This window comes from Orussus abietinus, unplaced genomic scaffold, assembly GCF_000612105.2.
Source record: "Orussus abietinus isolate OABI.00-Male unplaced genomic scaffold, Oabi_2.0 scaffold26, whole genome shotgun sequence".
Classification (NCBI taxonomy): domain Eukaryota; kingdom Metazoa; phylum Arthropoda; class Insecta; order Hymenoptera; family Orussidae; genus Orussus; species Orussus abietinus.
This window is the reverse complement of record NW_019395989.1, coordinates 851,254-870,612: the sequence shown is the minus strand read 5'-3', so window position 1 is coordinate 870,612 and position 19,359 is coordinate 851,254. Positions and strand designations below refer to the sequence as shown.

General features: G+C 54.2%; 1 protein-coding gene across 3 annotated transcripts; it reads left to right on the top strand.

Moving 5' to 3' along the window:
- The first annotated feature begins 115 nt into the window (after positions 1 to 115).
- On the top strand, positions 116 to 8,154 carry LOC105703689 (putative aminopeptidase W07G4.4). Of its 3 annotated transcripts, XM_012432263.1 has the most exons (10): positions 116 to 1,085; positions 1,267 to 1,424; positions 1,511 to 1,636; positions 2,373 to 2,654; positions 3,844 to 3,952; positions 4,503 to 4,650; positions 5,103 to 5,455; positions 5,533 to 5,811; positions 5,913 to 6,152; positions 7,233 to 8,154. In XM_012432263.1, exons 4-10 carry the CDS (start codon positions 2,377 to 2,379, stop codon positions 7,650 to 7,652), a joined length of 1,827 nt encoding a protein of 608 aa, XP_012287686.1. In that variant the 5' UTR covers positions 116 to 1,085; positions 1,267 to 1,424; positions 1,511 to 1,636; positions 2,373 to 2,376; the 3' UTR covers positions 7,653 to 8,154. The 3 variants fall into 3 exon arrangements, with proteins under 3 accessions (XP_012287686.1, XP_012287685.1, XP_012287687.1); XM_012432262.1 differs by lacking the exon at positions 1,511 to 1,636; XM_012432264.1 differs by lacking the exons at positions 1,511 to 1,636; positions 7,233 to 8,154 and adding an exon at positions 6,221 to 7,035.
- Positions 8,155 to 19,359: the final 11,205 nt, after the last annotated feature.

The following is a 19,359-nucleotide window of genomic DNA, read 5'->3' as shown; positions in this document are numbered from 1 at the left end:
ACTCGATTAGGTCTCCCCGTTCGCTTTCTAATATTCGGGGCAGGAATCAATACCTCCAATCAAGGCGGCACCTCGCGTTAAATGAATTATCGGTATTGATTTCTGTTCCTTGAAATAAGCCCGGGTCTCGATAACCATTTCTGCAGAGGGTCTATCGCAGCGAGGCTGTAGGTTGGCAAGAGTCAAAACATATTTTTCCTTATTAATCTTTCTGACATAACTCAAAGTTCCGATACCCTGGCGGTTGCGTCATTTTCGCGTACTAAATTCTCGGCCATGGTTTGTTGAAAAATTGAATAGCAGCCACCTCCATCACGGATTTTGCGCTCCGGGGTGTAGGTTGCGAACCCGCAGGGCAATCTTGTCCGGGCTAGGGAAATTTCCCCACGGGCCCGACAATTCGAAGATCGTATCCCCGGAACTAATCTAGCCGTACTCTCGGCGAATAATCGGAAAGAAATTTCTCACGCTACGGGACGACGCGAGGTCCATTGAGAAAAACATTTCAAGGATCTCTAGGCCGACCGAGTGCTCTTTCGGAGTTCTGGCCATCGGTTTCCGTTAACATTTAGGAAAAACGCGGTGGGACGGGATACAACTCACGTAGCTTCACGAGGGGCTTGTTTTTTTGCGCCGCGATTGCTCGCCACCCAGCAACAGGCGTAGCTCCCCCCAGCCTCCAGACGCGCTACCCAACATAACCTAACCTAACCTAACCTAGCCGGCGAGCTCCCCTTTCGACCAATCAGGGACTGCGGCCTGGAAGGAGACAACTTCCTAGGAGGGGGAGCGGCTCGTAGCCTTGAAATACACAGCCGAGCCTCAGTCCGCAGGCCTGCGCCGTGGGATCGAATTCGCTTAAGGTGTGCTGACGCGCGAAACGTGGAAATTCACCGCGTCGCACATTTGCCAGCTCGGTCCTCCTCAGGATTTTGTAGTTCCAGATTTTCCCTCGGGTCCGTCTGCCTTCCAACCCCCTGGTAGTACGTAATGGGTGGGCAGATATTTCGGGACGGTCAGTAACGGCCATTTCCCCAGGGCGGCCATGTTGGACCGGCCGGCGAGTCGTTGAGGAAATTACGCCGGTGAGTCCTAAAGCAAAAGTTTTACCCGAAATCAGGTTACAGTGGAGGAGACTCAAAAGCGATCGATGTCGATTGGCTGCTAGGGAACCCTGTCGCCTAGGCTGCGACTGGCTGCCATTTTACAACAGTTGTTTTCCGATCGGCCTGACGCCGGTTTTCATAACAAATGTTCGTCCGTCAGATCGACCACCCCTGGGCTCGCCGTGAAGACAAGAAGCTACCCGAGGAAACGTCGACTCGAGATTCGACGCTAAATCCTGTGCATGAGGGCAGAACTCGTCCGGTGACCGTGAAAAGAGTTCATTGAATCGACTGCGGCGTCATGGCGGTGGAATCGAGGTATGTGCCTTCGACCCTCGTCTGCGCGCGCATCGGCGGAGGCGCCGCCATCTTGGCAGAATTAACAGATTACGATTTTAAAGCAGAGATTCGCCGGGGGCCGTGAAATATCGCAACGTTTCTCGGTAAATCTATCGCATTTGTGGACAAGTGACTCGGGAGTAACTGCAAGAGGCTGTAATAATTCTTATTGCATAGAAATGAAAACTTCGGTAAGATATTATTCTCATCTATATAACGTTGCGATATCGAGTAATATTTAATCCCCGACGCCAATGTAGCCTGATAGTGGCCCCGGGCCAAGCGAAATTCATTGGTAACTATCGAATAGCCCTCAGCCCCCATTCATTACCATTGAATTGCATTTGGCAAGCGGCCACTGCCAAGGAGGATTTTCTCCACGTGGTAACCTGCATCGGACGACGTGAAACACGATGCCCATTGATTTGCAATTATTGCCGGCAGTATTGTAAACTGCTTTTTGGACCAGGACGGTCCTCCCTTAATCGTCCAACGAGGGTCAAACTTATTCTCCTGGCAGCCCGCGGAAGGAAAGCAGTGTTTTACCTTTTATTGTTATGGGAGACACGAACGTCCCTAGTGTTGTCGATGTAAGAAAACTCACGTAGCTGTTTGCGACACCGTCGAGCCCCTTCCTGGGCGAGACCGCTTACCTGCTGGCCGACGATGCGTCCACCTGGGTGTCCGGCCGTGGAATGGCGGTCCCGCGAGGAAGTCGCCGGATTATATAGTGCGTTGCCCTGGTATTGATCCCAGGGGGTGGCTCGGGGATGTAAACGGCCGAACGTAGTCGCTCTCGGCAGATAAGGGCCTACCGAGCTGGACCCAACACGGATGGGACCATATAGGCACCTGGTGCACCAAAGTGCATTTCGCTTATAAAACAATGGCATTTGTCCCAGACGCGTTGATCGCCTTGTCTTGCAGATGGATGCCCTGCCGGCTAAAGATAGAGGCCAACGTCAGCAGCGCCGACTACGATGGGATAATCCTGGTCTCTGGGTCTGTTCCTGGTCAGGAGGAACCGGAGCCCTTCAAGACGGTCCTCCACGCCGCTGCACAAATCGATGATGGCCTGGGAACGTGCGGAGGGGTGCTGCCCATCAATCTCCCGGCAAAGAGGCTCATCTACAGCCCCACCGGGCCATTGAACCTGGATTACGACGATGTGCGTAGTTTCGCCGAGGCCGCGGCCAAGGGAGTCAAAAGGTACGTTTAACTCTGAACTACGCCGAGGAACCTGGAAAGGTTGTCCTGGACCCTGACTCCGTTCTTTAATCTAAGAATCTGGAAATTGGAAGCGTGGGGATCGGGCGAGAATTTCGACATTCGGGACCCGAGTCTGGCGAAGCCGTGACTCCAGGATGTGGTTATTCGGAATGCACTTCACGTGTAAGGTGGTCATGATGCTCGATGCCAGTTCCTTCCACTTTTTCCCCTCTGTAGAAAAGTTTTCAACGCCTGTTCTTTCCGCCCTCTTATCTCGTATATCCCGAAGTCTTTCCTGGATATCTTCCTTCTCGTCTGTTGGGAATGTCGCGGTTTTGGCGGATGACCGGAATCCAGGTAGCTGGCGGAATTTCAGACCAGGGAGAAATTCGATACCGGTGCGTCGCGTTTCCCTCGCTCCTTTACCGTCCTACCATCATATGAATTACTGGTGGTCAGAGGATGTGGTAATAATTCATGAGGTCACGCGGAGATCGTAAAGAAGGGAAACAATGGGAGCCGTATCAGGGACTCCCCTTGCCTCCCGTGGCTCCTTCGAGGAGATACAGAAGGAGTCGAGGAGTAGTCTTGACTTTACAATGGATTGGCCGTCTCTCAGGGATCCTAGGAAGTTGGCTGGAGTCCACCTCGTTTGGAACTTCAGCCCTCCGAAGTCCTCTTCCTAGGTATTTATTTCTGTAGTTACGGGAGAGCTCTCCGAATTGTTCCGTCATCCTCGCGCGCTGTTATCTCCTTCCCTCCGGGAAATCTCCAAACGCGAAAGTGCCCAGGTTCACGGGTAGAGAGACTCCATCGAACACCCTACACCGGATCGATTTCACTAGTTACAAATAGGGTCCGTAATACCGAATTAATTAATAGTTTAAAGAGACCGAAGAGCTCGTAGAGGAACGCTCATCACGGGGACATCGGCTATCCGATTTCTCCCCACCCCGGTCTCCGTTTCACCCCTGGAGAAAAGTTGTCGGAGTCCTTTTATCGCCCCCGCGTGTCCCGCGACTCCCCGGGCAGATCCGGATCTCCTAATAGGAAAGTCAGGCGAATCCCGAGGACTCGGTAGATACCCGAGACAGAATCTGAGCCGGATTCCCCTGGCCTCGGGATCGACGGACGCACCCCCAGGATTTGCTGGAGGACCTATGTCAGTGTCGTTTATCCTTTCCGACAGGGCTCTGAAGGCAGGAGTGAAATCTCCCCTGTTGGTCCTGCTTCCGGACGGCCGGTTCGAGAACGTGGAGCTGGTGACTCTTCTAGGAGCCTTGGAGACTCTCTACGTGGTGAGTTCGTCGACTCGTCTCTACTAGCCGGACAAAGTAGATGGGGAAGAGTAATGGCCATCGACAGGTCATGAGACAGAAATTTGCAACACGGGTTCCCGATGATTTATCCGAGCCACATCCGTTGGGTCCTTCCTGGGGCGTGATGCAGCAGGCACCAGGGCAGGATCCAGGGACAGGAAGGCGGGAGTCCTGGCGCCGACGAGTCGTAACTTTGACTCGCATAGCTTCCTCCGGGATCCCGTCCCCCGGGGTAACGAATGCCCCGCGTTCCTGAAGCCCGGCGACCTAATTAGCGAAATACCCTGGCTGCTTGTTCTCCTCTTCTTTCGCGGCTGCGACGTTGCGTGGTTTCGCGAATGCCGGGAGACGTCCGCGGAATTCCAAGGCGGACTTCGCCGTTTCTTCCGCGAACCATAATCGGGGTCTGAAGACCAAAAGAGAACGCTGGAAGGGACGGAACATCGGCATCCGTCCCCGGATCCCGGAGACAAGGGAATCTAGGATGTGATCCCAACCTGGTCCCGATCATAAAATGACCTTGTTTCAGCCCTTGGAGGTGCGCGAGATCTCCCCGGATCGGTGCTACAAAGCCGTCCAGCTAGGCGTATGGAGTCCGATCTGCAGCAAGAAACTGCAGGGGGTCGTAAAGCTGGCCTCCGCCCTGGAGAGCGGGAGATACGTGGCCAGGGACATTGGTAAGTTTCGCCATTAAGTTTTAAGATCGCATCGCGTCCCGGTAAAGGTCCTCGTAGAGCTGGAACTGCGTCGCCCAGGGAGCGCTCTAGCCCCGTCGCGAGTAGAAAAGACACCGGAGGCGTTTCATCTGGCCGTCGTAACTTCGCCAAGGCGATAACTGGGTCTCCCTCTTGGACACGTCCACGGCTGGAGGAAGACCCGGACCCTTTAATTGGGCGCGGCCGCGGAACGCCCAGCTGGTCCCAACTCGCCTTCTAGGGCCATCTTTCTAACGCTCGTGAAATAGTCTCCACCAAAGGCGATTTCTAGAATCGAGTTTCGCGTTTGAAGAATTGGGTTAGGACTTTTTCCTCTCCTTGACAAGGGATTCGACGACTTCGCTAAATTTTGTGACGCGTAATCGATGATCCGGGAGATTTATCGTTGCTCAAGAGGTGTCTTTCCGTTTCAGGAGGAGCGGACCCTGAACGCATGGCTGCCCCGAGGGTGGAGGAATACTTGGCCGAGTTGTTCTTGGGTTCCAACGTCACCATGCAGGTGATCTCCGATGAGGCCACTCTGCTCCAGGAGTATCCCCTGTTCTCGTGCGTGAACCGCGCAGCCTCCGTGATCCCTCGACACGCCGGCAGGATCATATTCCTGACATACGAGCCACCCAATCCCGCCTGCGTCCTGGAAACGGTCATGCTCGTCGGAAAAGGAGTCACCTACGACACCGGCGGTGCCGACATCAAATGCTCCGGCATAATGCCGGGGATGTCGCGCGACAAATGCGGAGCAGCTGCATGTGCAGGATTCGTGCAGGTCGGTGGATCGACCTTCAGGAACCGCGCATCCTTCTGGCTCTTCGGCTTGAACATTTTACGCCTGTCCAACTCTAGGTGGTGAACCTCCTGCAACCACCTACGGTCAAGGTCGTGGCAGCGTTGTGCGTCGTCAGGAACAGCGTTGGCGAAAATTGCTACGTCTCCGATGAAGTGGTCACTGCTAAGTCCGGGGTCAGGGTGCGAATCGGGAACACCGATGCAGAAGGGCGCATCGCGATGGCGGATGCACTCTACCACATGAAGGAGATGGCACTTTGCTCCGTGCATCCGCATATCTTCACCGTTGCCACCCTGACGGGTCATGCGGCAAGAGCGGCTGGAGAAGGATACTCGGTAAGTGTTCCGGAGAAGCCTGCCTTCGTCGTGCTATCTTTGTGGACTGCGTCCCAGGAAAGTATCGAACGAAGACCGACACGCGTCCCTTGCCGTTGCAGATCATTATGGACAACGCCGTGGCCAAGCAGGAGAGCAACGCGGAGAAGCTGCAGGCCTCCGGGGAGATGATGGGCGATCCCATGGAGATATCCAGACTCCGTCGAGACGACTTCCAGTTCCACCGGGGGAAGGCGGAAGGCGACGACCTCTTGCAGGCCGTGAACAAAATGAGCAGCGTCCTCGAGCGCGGTCATCAGGGTCCAGGGGCGTTCCTTATCATGGTGTCAGGTCTGGATAAGGTAAAGTCGCGTTAAGTCTAGGACGATGGCTACATCCACTGCTCTCGATTCTAAACCTGAACTTTCAGCACGGCAAGGGCTCTAAGCTGCCCCTGAAATTCAGCCACCTGGATATAGCGGCTAGCGCTGGTGACCTCCCCCATCAGCCAACAGGTTCTCCCATTCTGTCGCTGGCTGGGCGTTTCCTAGAGAAGGAGATGAAGACTCTCTGCCAGGACGAGTAGATCGCTGTCGGAAAAGTGGCGAATGCTAAAATAAATCGCTCGGCTCTCCTCGGCTTCCCGGATCCTCGATCGCTTTTCTTTCCTTTCAGCACCGTCGGTGTTCTAATTCTTGCTTTTCCGTTCCAGACGTGGCTACGTCCTCGGCATCCGGTTACTTTAATTTCCCTTCAATTCCAGATTTCCATGTTCCCTGGGCACGGAAGGACCCTCTCACGCGAGCATCCAGAAGGCTTGGCCTCTATCATTAATATCTTTATCCAGTCCCTCCTGTCTTCCACAGGCAACCTGTATTTTAGAGTTTCCAACAGAGACGTATTACCTGGAACGCTCGCGGTTTATAAGGTCGGCAGTTGTTTTACGCCAGGTTTGATATCAGTGTCTGGGCGTGACCAGGACTCACGCGGTGCTGGCGAAAGGTAGACGCTTTATTTCTATTCCATCATATTCCTCTTATATGTATTGCACATCCACTTACTTGCATTTATTTTTATATTCGCATGTCTAACGTAGCGTCGCCTTCATCGATTATCGACTGATTTTTTATAATCGTGCATTTAATCTAAGATTACCCCGTATCGAAGTCACATCGGTGCGGAATCTGTTATTTCTTCACAGTGAACGTTACTAGGTACCAAATATAAATGTTGATTGCAAATTAAGAATCTGTAGCGAGATCTTCCCTATCCCAGACATCGTCCTCCTTATACCCACCGTAGGATCCCACCTATGATCGGCTTACCAGAGAATGGAGATCCGACCGCGAGTGGAGATTAAAATCTATTCATGGCGAGCCTTCTAGTAGCTGTCTTCACCCCGTCAGACCGAAAGTAACGTCCGAACCTCCGATCGATTGCAGCACGGTGTGTGTAGCTGCTCCCCGCTGAAGTACACGCACATCGACATGGCCGGCCACGTGCCTTCTGCTCCGAGTACACCCTACCGGGGCAACCCGGTGTTGGCAATGGCCTATTGCTACCTGATCCAGGGCAAGTGTCTCGCCTTGCGCAATGATATGCCCTTTGAGATGCAGTACGTCTGCGAGCTGGACTGCAAACCCATCTGCATCCCTTCCTGCCAGCCATGTCCACCTGCGCCCTGCGATCCTTGCTGCCCACCCTGCTCTTCATCGGGAGCGGATTGTCCCGACCTCTGCCCATGCTGGCCACCGAATCGCCAAACTTGTCTACTTCCACCGTGTCCCGAGCAGGGCTACGTGATAACGGACCCTTTGTGTAGGCCAAACGTCCAGCGCGATGGCCTGAGTAAATGCCCCTGACCACCGGCCAATAAAAAGTCGAAGACCGATGATGCATCTACAACTACGCACGCGAAAGTCGATCGTATTAACCCGAGATTCGGTGGTAATTACCCGTCGTCGAGAAGAATGAATTGAAGTAACTGGGAGATTGCGAGCTAATTACTTAATTATCACTTGATGCTATTGGGTCACGTGGAGCCTGTTCCAAATGGTCGGTCGCCTGGACCCCGTCATCCCGCTCGATACCCACGACTGGAGCCTTCGAGAATCCAGCTTCGGTCGACGCCAGCGCCACTCCGGGATCTCCTCTGAGGTTCGATTGATCCGAGAGCCTCTTTACAGTTGCACTCGGGCGACACTCCGCGTTTATGCATGCCTTTCGCACTAGTGGAACCTGCTTCTCGTATTCCCTGTGTACACTGGCGGTCACGAATGGCTTCCTCGTGTAGCTGTATGCTTCCTCGAACTTATGTACTTGCGGTACCTGATGTATAATGAACTGTAAAATAATTAATGTAATAAAGCAACTTATTGAACAATAACAATGAGTACTTTTAATTAGACGAGCGTGTCTAGCAAACCCTGTAATCGCCTATTCCTGATCCTTGAAAATCACTCGTAGATCTAAGGCACGAAACTCGGTGCCACCTCCTCGGTTGTCCTATGATCCTGTTACAAATCGGAAATTTCAACCCCTAAAATTTTCGCCCGGGAGAAACTCCGTGCCACCTCCTCGGTTGTCCTATGATCCTGTTACAAATCGGAAATTTCAACCCCTAAAATTCTTGCTCGGGAGGAACTCGGTGCCACCTCCTCGGTTGTCCTATGTTCCTGTTAGAAATCGCCAGAGGTGGAACAGGATCATAGGACAACGGAGGAGGTGGCACCGAGTTTCTCCCGGGCGAAAATTTTAGGGGTTGAAATTTCCGATTTGTAACAGGATCATAGGACAACCGAGGAGGTGGCACCGAGTTTCGTGCCTTAGATCTACGAGTGATTTTCAAGGATCAGGAATAGGCGATTACAGGGTTTGCTAGACACGCTCGTCTAATTAAAAGTACTCATTGTTATTGTTCAATAAGTTGCTTTATTACATTAATTATTTTACAGTTTATTATACATCAGGTACCGCAAGTACATACTTATGTTCTCGAGCTCGTTTTTTACGTTACGACTACGTTACCACCACCAGGCAGCACCATGTACACGAGGAAGCCATTCATGACCGCAGTGTACGAACCCAGTGCAGTGGAATCGCAAGGGAACTTGCGATTTCCCCGCTAACCGATCGTCGCTAAGGACGAGAAGTTGGTAGTTCTCGGCTCGACCGCAAGATGGCCTGGCTTCGAGATTCTCTATGGGGATAAATGACCACAGATTAATAACAAACGTGTCACGAGCTTAATAAAAACAAGAAAGAGTCACTAACGAGTAAAAATTATAAATCTTAGCCGCTTGCAAAAGGAGCTTGATGCGTTACTAACCTCGAATTGCACTTGGGCGGTAGAGTAGTGGTATGTGTGTTAAAGTTTTCTTCGGTCTACGGGATGGAACAGAAAAATAGAGTTGAAGTAATGGTTTTAGCGGAATTGAGGTGCGTGCCGTGGAGAAGGTCGGTCAGGAGGAGAGCGATCGATCGCTGGAGGGTTCGCCGCGTCGCCGAGGGAGCGCGTTAACGTCTCCACCGCGTTGCAGAGACATATCGCCGCGGAAACGCGATTAACGGCGTAATGGTTTATCGGGCACGATTCGGTGTTTCGAGACCATTCGAGACATTACTTGCGCGTTCTTTCGAGAAGCCATGACGTCGGCAGTCACGGGATCGGAATTAACCAAGTAAAACTCCTCGTCTTCGCCTTTAAACGGCTGCACTTCGAATTCGCGACGGTCGAACTCTATTCCCGAAGAACGTTCATCTGACCTACCCAAGGATCCAAATTCTACAATCCCCGGCGATTCGCCGTTGCCACTAAGTCCATACCGAAAACCCGACCTCGCGTGCGGACTGGCACGTATCGACGCGGCGCGATTGGAGATCGATGGTGATTCCACGAACCGATCGAGACAAACGGAACTTTCGTTTCGACCTAACCTCCGCTCATCAACCCCAACATAATCTCGGCCCCACCGTCCGTATAAGAAAAATTGCATTATCCGAGGACGACACCCGATTCTATCCCCGTTCTTCCAGCAGCGACCGACTTGCCAAAATATTTCTACTCGATGCGTCTAATTCTATTTCGCGTCGTTATCACCCCGAAGGTCGGTCTCGGGTAGACTGGGACCACGCCCGGGTCGCGGTCATCCTTGCCGACGAAGGAGGCGCGTACCGGAAGCGATCTTCGATAGAAATACGATTCCGGGTAGATCCATCGGCGAGCTAGGGTGGCGCCGCCCGGCGGGTGTTATCGGCGTTATCGGCTCGGAGGGCCTCGGGTCGCAGGGAGTCGGCGGCGCGTCGGTGCTCGGGCAAGGAGGAGAGAAGAGGAGCGAAGAGGAGCGAAGAGGAGAGAAGCGGCAGAGGCCGGGGTCGGCGGTGGGGGAAGCAGAGGCAGTGTGGCGGGGTCGACGGCCGGCTGGTGGCCCAGTGACCGGGACCGGTTCCCTCCGCGGTTCCTCCTTCCGCCTTCCTTGCAAACGCACAACTGCATCATCTCGCTGCCCCCCGAGCCCTGTCCCCTCCCCCTCCCCGACCCGCGGCCGCCGTCCCACCTCCGGCATCACTCTTTCGCACATAGGCGCGCCAGGGCGCGTGCGCGCGCGCGGCCCGTCCGCGCTCGAGAGTTCGCGCCTCTCCCGCCCTTCGCGGTCCTCGATTCCGCGTGATTAGGGCCGCAGACCTGTCGCGGTCGAATCGCCCTCTTCCACCCGCGCAAGGGTTCGGTAATGCCGACTGAAGGGGATCGGAACGTAGGACGCGAGTTGCCCTGGCACTAAGCTAGGGGACGTATCCTCTTTCAGATGCTGGAGCTGACTTGCGGATGCATCCGAATCGGTGCTGGACTTGGTGGAGGTGGACGCGTTATGATTTTTTTTTTACGCGGAGGAAAGGGAGGTGTGTTTTTTTTTTTTTTTCTTAGGTAGGAGACACGAAGTAGGATGATCGTATGATTTATCTTGGGTGCTTTCGGTTGTTGGGTGGGTTTGGAGAGGTTGCCTTTACGCCTGGCCAGAGGTGGCGACTCGATGGCTCCTCGCGACTTCTTCGTCCGGTCGCAGCCGCGCCGCGGCGCCATCGCCAGGGTGGAGGGCAAAGGGAGGCCCCGGAGAACTTGAAATTCCACGGCGTGGTCGGGGACCCGGACACAAGGGCTTGAAAGGAAAAGTAGTCTATGCAACGCCGAAGGGGAAAGGAAGTGAAAGTCCGACACGCGTTGCGTCCGGAGATTTGGTGCCTTCTTCCGTTCCGGCGAGCCTAGCGCTGGGGAGAAGAAAGCCCGGCGACGACGTTGCGTACAGTGGGCGGAGGAACCGACACTTTTCTTTTTTAACTTTCTCCCGCCTCGAGGGAACGCTTCGGATGCGGCTTAGATGCCACCGTCGTATCTGGCAAACGCAGCAAGGCGTGAATCGAGCAAGCGCTCCGATCGGCTAGGTGCTGGAAGGTGCGATCAGGTTCTTCCTCGATAGGGGAACCTATTCCAGGTTCCACCTCCCCTCGGATCCGGGGAACCGACATTTTTCAGACCCTTGGACGTTATCGACACCGTCACCTCTCAATTACCCTAGGGAACTTTGAATTTCGGACACGTCCATGGTGCTCAAAGTACAAAGCCTGGCAAGTGGACTCCATTTTTCTCCGGGATAGTCGCCGCGCTCCGAGGATTTTGCCATTTCCGAGGGAGACACGATTATCTGGAAGATCAACAGGCCTTATAACGGCGCGGCGCTGATGCGGAAGAGGAGAGCGACTGGAAAAAGGTACGTCGGAAAGGAGCCTTTCCGAGGAATCCCACGGGTGGAGTTCGTAGTTCGCGGACGCTACCGTTCTCGAGGCGTGGCGCTGGCGTCGCCGCGAGGGTTAGGCGTTTCCTGGCAGTTGAACGGCCAATTCGAAATGAAAATGTCGCGACTTGGATGCATCCGCGGGATGGCCCGTGATGCATCGGGATGAGTCGCCTGGCCAGAGCGAACTAGGTTCGGATCGCCCCGGTCCGTTAGATCCGTAATGGGAGACGATCGTCGAACGGTAGCGTGTGTGTCGGTGGGAAAAGAGGCAGGGGCTTGGCAAAGAAATGAGAAAAAAAAACGAAAAATGGGCCGATGGTGCCTGCCGCAACCAAACCGCCGAACTACCGAGGCAAAGGATATAACGGTGCCCGGATCGCCCCGGTACAATTTCGGCTGTTCACCCCGAGTCGCTCTCTCTCACTCTCTCCCTTCCTGCTCGCAAATTGCGAGATTCGGGGACGAGCGTATGTACTTATGTGCAATTTTCCCCGTTTCCTCCTCCTCTCTCGGTCGACCCGGATGTCGATCGTGGCGCGCAAGGTTGATCGCATCTCCCACAAGACGTACAAGAATATAGCCAAATACGTTTATTTTTTCCTAATTAATTTCAAGAGTAGCCGAAATCTCCGTTTCTCCTCGAGTAGCTCCTCACCGTATTTGTGGCGATTTTCCACGGCATCTTCTGCCCTGGTCCGCTTAAATCATCATTGGAGGAAACCCAGTCTCGCGTCGGGTCGACACTCTATACGCGCGCTGCATAATCTACGAGTCCAGGCGAGTGCTCGGCGCGTCGAAGTCCGGAAGGTTCGACTACATTTGTATATCCCGTATTCCCGGGTCGGGATTAAGCGATTCCGGGACGGCGGAGTCCAAAACCTCGAACTCCGCACCGCAGTTCCGCAGCGGACTTCGCCTCGCCCCGATCCGTGTTCGGACAACTTCCGGAGGGGTTCCCACTCCCCGCGATCGGACCTACACGACGTTGCGTTTTACGTCCCGGCCGAGATCTTGCCCAAATGGAACTCGGACATTCCGGAAGCGTCTCACCCACACCTCTTATTCGGTCACGACCCATCCCGGGTCCAATTGAAACTGGACTCGGTGGAGATCAAATCCGTGTTGTTTCGCCCTCGTCTCCGAGGAGCCGGCCATATATCCCCCTGATCCCCTCTCCAAATAAGACTGAGTTTCGGGCTATATCTGTCCCTAACCTCACCACATCCGCACCTAATACCTCGCAATACCCAGTTCCGAATGGAATCCAAATTCTCGGCCACCCTATCCCCCCCAAATCTCGCCCTCGCCCCCGAAATCTCCCTTTTATGCCTCCCGAATAGAGTCCTGGTCCTCGCGATCCGGAGCGGAGGGTAGACGATTCTCCACCGAAATTCCGGCGGCTTGTCGCCGGTCTCGATGCTCCAGCTTATTCGCGGCTTAATTGACGTCTCCTCTTCTCTTCGCCTCGTGGCCACGCCGAAACGGCGGCTTCTTCGCTGCTTAATGAACGCCGCGTATCGAGCGTCCGCTCTCCTCCTCCTTGTCCGGCGACGCGCGGCCGCGTATTGGCCTCTCTCTCGCGCGCCGTCTCTCCTGGGTCTCGCGCACGTAGTTCGCGCGGCCTCCGCTCGACGCGCTCGCCGCGGCCGTAGGTGGCGCGCGCGTCGCAGCGCACAAAGCCCCGGCAATGGCGCGGAGTGGCCGTTATCGGCCGCCGGAGCGTATACGAAATTGCCGCTCGGGAAAAAGGGCTGGGGATACCGATCCTCCCGTCGCCGCGGAATCTCCATAATGCAAACCGGCGAGAGATCGGCTCTACGGCCGCCATTACGCCGTCGATTGTTACGAGGCCGCGGCGCCATTACGCTCCCGATTATGCCACAGGGTCGAGCTTGACCTCGGGATTCGAGGATGCGTCCATATGGACGCACTCGCTCCTAATCTCACTTTCTACCTACCGACTGCTCTCTACCCCTTTTTATTCCCCTCTCATCCTCTCCGTTCGAGGTTAACCTCTGAACCTTGAAAGTTCACCGGGTTGGGAAATAAATCCCTTTGAGACCTCCCCCGAAAAAATACATAAGCGAAATTGTGCATCCATTTATTTTTGGGTGTTTGTTTTTATAATGAAGTTAAAACGCGGATTTGCGGCGAGATCGGGAGGTAGATAGGACTCGGGTACTTAACTCGTTTGAGATTAGCTTTCCGCGAAGCGGGTCGGATTATCGGGAATTAACGGAATTCGGGGAAACTCCTAGTATTCGTATACCTAATGCAGACGACAGCGGCCGGTCTCGGCGTTCGATTTTCGGCGGGGTGCCCCAACCTCGAAACGGCCCGGGTCACCTCGGAGTGTCTTCCGTATCCTGGGCCGGGGCCCGGCTCGGCAGAGTAAACCGAAGGAGGCATAGGGGAATCGGTAGGCGATCCGGGAGCGGGGGAGGGTCGGCGGAGGAGAGAAAAAGACGGGAGGAAAAGGGGAGGGGCGCGGAGAGCGCCCGAGAGAGAGAGGGGAAGGCGTCGGCGCTGCCCGCGGGGGGGGGGGGAGGGGAAGTTGGTATCGCGGATGGCGATGGCGATGGCAGAGTCAATGTCCTAGCGCTCGCACTGGGTCACGGCGAGTTGCGGCCAACGACCCAGCAGCTCCTCTTTACTTTGCACGGTGCTGCTCGTCGCTGTATATATACTGGGTGCTCCGCGAGAACGCCCGCGACCAAGGCGAAAACCAACCGGTAGGCCGCCATCTTGGAAATTGGCGTCGTCTTTCAGCCTCCAATTTTCACTTGGGGGTGGGCAGTTGCGGTTTCCATAAAAAAATTAGACGCCGCTGCAACGGCGGGGCGCGACGCCATCTTGGAAATCGGGTGTATGTCTTTCTTCCTCCTTCAATTTCCACTTGGCGATGGGTATTGGCGATTTTCGTTGAAAAAGAGACGCCGCTGCGGTTGCCGGGCACGTCGGCGTCTCGGAAATCGCTAAACGAGCGAATGACGGCGTTGCAGATGCTGAGTACGATGGGGGACCACCGAGATACCCGGAAACCACGCTGAGCTCGACTTTTTAGGAGGCTCGATTAACGTTTTAAGGAAATCTCGTTGATAAGTAACGCCGGACAATGGCTCGGTTTTGTGGACGTTACGCCATGGCGATCTCGAAACCGTTCCCGAGGATATCCGTGAGCGTCTTCGCGGGCCCCGAGAAAAGCCGTTTATAGCGAAGACCGATGGTACCGCGGTTACAAAGCAGCTCTTTGATTGGCGGAAACCTCCGCTTCCACCGTGTATAATTTTCATCCGTGTGGATATCCACCGTACACCTACGGATAAAGGTCAGCATCGCTATGTTCATCCACCACGCTCCTGTCCCCGGGTGTCCGTCAGAGAAGTTTCCAGAGTCGCCGATTGGCCGGAGAATTCGGCGCCGATACCTCTTTAATTGGACAATTCGCTGGAAAGAGGTGCGCCGCCGCCTCGACCAATGGCGGATTCGTATTTCCGTTGGAGCCACCGGCCCCAACGGGCGAAACCTGGTCGCGGAACTCATCCATGAATTTCCGCGTTAATTTTTTATTTCCCCGCCATCTTGGATCTTCTTCTTCCGGGTTAGCGAAATCCCAGACTCCGAGGTGGTGGCTCCGTTAATCGCTATTCCGGAAGTGTAGGACGTCTTTTTAGATGCGACTTTTGATACAGGACTTTTCCTTGTATGCTAATTTTTCTTCTGGTAGAAGGAGACGAGATGTTCCGGAGGTCTGCTCTAGCATTTTTGACCGCCTACTGTCCCGGCGATCCTGATTCCAGGCGGTATGTCCACCGGCTTCGTACCGGATGCAAATTTCGTTTCGCCTTTAGAATGCGGTACACCGTCGACTGGGAAAGAGAGACAGAGACGGACAGAGAGGGACAGGGAGGGAGGAACATTTTATTTATGACTCGGGACATTGCCCCCTAAGAGCACCCACAATTATCTGCAGGGAACTATCGACGGTCTTCCTCATATTCTGTAATCAAACCACCCATTTTAAGGACCCCGGGCCTTTGCAGCCTGTAAAACGATACTCCCCTCGCGCGAGGATAAAGAAGGGGAAAAAAGAAATCCAGTTTGCCGTTGAACTCGCGGGAGATGAAAATTCAACATTCACGGCGTCATTTTGCGTCGGTCCAGACCGAATGCCGTATTGTGTCCCCTCGCTTTTCGCGGCACCTTTTCCCCAGCAAGATGAGTTATTGTGTCGACGCACCGAAAACGAAATGCTCCATTTCCGTGAAACATTAAAATAACTCAATTACAAGCCCGCAAACATTTTTCGTAATTAACGGGGTGTTGCAATCCATAATGGAGACCGTTCCAGTAATTTCTCCCTGAATTCCCGCGGGGCGGTTTAAACGCTCGTTTGGAACAATTCATTTTTGTTTCCGGTGGGACGAGGACCTGCAACTTTTTACGTGGATTATTCCCCGTTTACTTCGTCTCTTTTTAAAGCGAAGTCCGCGGTTCACCTCGGCCCCAGGATTTCGAGAAAATTAAGGACCGCTTCTTATCGCCACGTAGAAGAGGATAAAGTTCCGGGGTCCATAGATAGTACGTGCCCAGGCTCTCGATGGTACCAGACCACGATCCTCGTCCTGGGGTTGCGATATCGCAAAGAGACTGAAGCCGCGTACGGGAATTCTTATCTTCGTCCAGTAATTAACGAGACTTCGAAATGGCGGAAACACCTGATACCCGGAGGATATTTCGATACCAAACCCAGAGGAGCAATACTCGAATATACCGACTTCTCATTAGCAAAGGAGCCAGCTGAAAATGTTCCTTGATAATGGGTCAACTAGAGTATATGTAAAAAATATTTACAAGCCACGGATAAATATTTTTGGAATTTTTTAAGTATGCCCAAAAATGGGGATTTTTCGAGTCGAGGGAGGAGGCGCTATTTCAAGGCCAGGAGAGATCTCGAAGAGAATCGCGCTCTTCCAATCTCTCGGCTTGACAGAGTTTGCGCCGACGGTTGCGGACAAAATTGAAAAGGGTTTTTCGCGATGCGCGACTCGCGGCGCTCCTTGACGGCCAGGAGGTAAGGAGGTAGTTGGAGGAGGAAAGGTGAGAGGAGCCGACTCCAGGTGGAGGAGGAAGGAGGGGCAGCTCGACCCTCGTCCAGCCCAGGATCGAAGTCAGCTGACTCCTGTCAGCTGAGCCGGCGTCCACGGATCTACTCGAGTGGTCGGAAGGCCACGTCCAGGTGGCCTCGCGTTGACCCTGACCTCGGACCTGAACTTGACGGTGACCCTGACTAAGCTAACCACGCGAGAAAGCAGAAATTTCGATCCCCACGAGTCGGAAAAATCGCGAGATGAATAACAAACCCATCCAAGACATCGCAAGAAAAAAGAATTTACAGGAAGAACCGTAAAAATCAAGAAATTATCCCGAAGAACATCGGATAATAAATTGATTTTTGGATATCTTTTGGGAGGAGTCTTGTTTAATATCGTTTTTATCAATGAAGTTGGGGACAAAATGGTCACCTGTGACCTGGATCGCGGTAACGATCCGCAATCCCATTTGGCCTTGACCGCGAATCCTTGAACCCGACCTACCGCAACTGCAGCCATCTCAGAACCTCCACCCATTATCGCTCTTCCGATCCGGAAGACCGGAACCTGGTGGTTTCACTTTCACGCCGTCGTCCTTGGACGAACTCCCTTCACCTCCGACGCCGCTATCAACACCATATAAGAGGAAACCTTTCCCAGGATCCTCTCGGTAGACCCTCCTCTCCTGCCGACCGCAGTAAGTGGTTCAACGCACCCAGACTTACGATTCCACACAAAAATTATTCCTCTACCGTCGTGCCGGTGTCGCACCCAAAATTGTGGAATCTAGGTCCTCGAGTCTATGAGTGATCCTGGCCTTGACCACGGTGGTCATCGGCCCAGGCGCGCCCTTGACCCTAACCTACCTCAACCTCCAACCACCAGCCATCCCGGCGTCGATCGTCGCTCTTCCGATCCGGAAGACCGGAACCCAAGGTTTCACTTTCACGCCGTCGTCCTTGAAGTCCCCACCGTCCTTACACCTCTACTATCTGCAACGCACACAAAGAGACTCCACCACGCGGCCCTCCACCCGTGGGAAGCCTGCGTTCCCATCAGCATCCGGAAGTGGCCCGACATCCTGCAGGAGTCCTGGCTCGAAAATCTAGAGGCAAGCCATCCAAATCCCTCTTCAGGGTCTTCAGGCGCCGGTCACCCCGTTAATGAGATGCAGGACAACGATCGGCACTTCCGCTTGCAACTCACGTCCGAGTGGAGGGTCCGGGCCCAGAAAAGGGCGGACCTTCAAAGGAAATCGAGCAGGAAGAACGAGTCGGAGATCGGCGATCATCTCGGGGAGATCTTTCTTGGATTTTCGACAGGACCTCTCGCCCTTCCTCCGAGGTGGGGCCAAGGATTCCGCACACGTTCCGGCTGCTCCCACTTCCAGGTCCCAACTCCCACTCGTCTGCCCCTTCCAGACCCAATGGGGTCCCGTTATGCATTTTTGGGAGCTACCCGCCACTCTGGGCAGGGCTCAAAAAACCGGCGATTCCTGCGCCGCAAAAAACCGACGCATCCTGCTGGACCCTGCGATTCGGACAATATCGGGATCCTGATCGATACCCCCGCTCTGCTGACCCCTCCTGCTGGCTGCTCTGGATTTTTTCCCTGTTCCTCGTTTTTTCTCTCCTTTTCTCCCGATCTTTTTTTTCAACCGGGTCCTGCCAAACCTTCGATTTCCTTTGTGCCGGCACCGCGGTATTCGATTACCGCTACTCGTGTTACAGCAGACGCGTGGGCTACGTACACGCGATATGTGGATAAGTGTGTAATGCCGATCAGGGGTACCTTCTTCAGGGTGGAATTAAATCAGGGAGGCATTGGGTATCCTGGGAGCACTTGCACATATTTGGGTGGAAGCTAGGACAGAGAAGTGGATAAAGAGAGGGGTACCCTTGAAACCGATGCATCCACTGCAAGCTATGTGCATCGAGGGAATAAGTACTTCTGGTGAAGAGTCGTAAAGTCGATCGCGCGAATAGTCGGACATTTATCGCTCGATGGTCAAGGCCTTGGCACGCCGGAGGAACATAGTGGAGGAATTTAGGTCGAAAAGTCACCGGCTAGCTGGTATGTGTCGCTGCAAGGCGAGGAACCGTTCTCCAGTGGTGTGCACCGCGCCGGAGGACCCGCGTTCTCCAGCCTGAAGAGAATCCGCTTTCTGCAGCCGAGTTGACCCTTGGAAATAAGAGTCACGTTCCCAGCTTCCAACTGGTGATCCCGGAATTCCTAATCCAGGAACGTAAAGATGCAAAGGCGAGCCAGAACGTCGAAACGCTCATCAGGCTGGAGAGGGTCCAAGATCGGCAGACACGCGAAGAAAGGGAAGACGGACCTTCTTCCTGGTAAATTTAGGTCGAGGGGTCCAGTCTCGCACCCAACCTCGAGGAACCGTTGTTGGAGTTCGCCAGGTCGAAGAGGATCCGCGTTCTCCACACATCCTGGTGGGGGAGAAGGATCCTCTTGGTCGCTCCTTCCGCAGGGCATAATCGCACCTTCGCTCACGTGTCCCACTTCTTTTCTCACATTCGCCTGGCGACTCGCCGCACTTTCCACGGGGACGAGGCTAGAGGCGTGCCGCGAAAATAGCGGTTTCGGCGTGTTCCAGGAATTTAGGTCGAAAAGTCATCGGCGAGCTTATCTGCACTCCCACGCGAGGAACGGTTCTCCGACTTCTTCAG

Excerpts from the sequence above, each read along its gene's own strand:
- LOC105703689 (XM_012432262.1), top strand. Across the intron at positions 3,953-4,502 it reads CCTTGGAGACTCTCTACGTG|CCCTTGGAGGTGCGCGAGAT; the intron begins GTGAGTTCGTCG and ends ACCTTGTTTCAG. Across the intron at positions 6,153-7,232 it reads TGGTGTCAGGTCTGGATAAG|CACGGTGTGTGTAGCTGCTC; the intron begins GTAAAGTCGCGT and ends GATCGATTGCAG.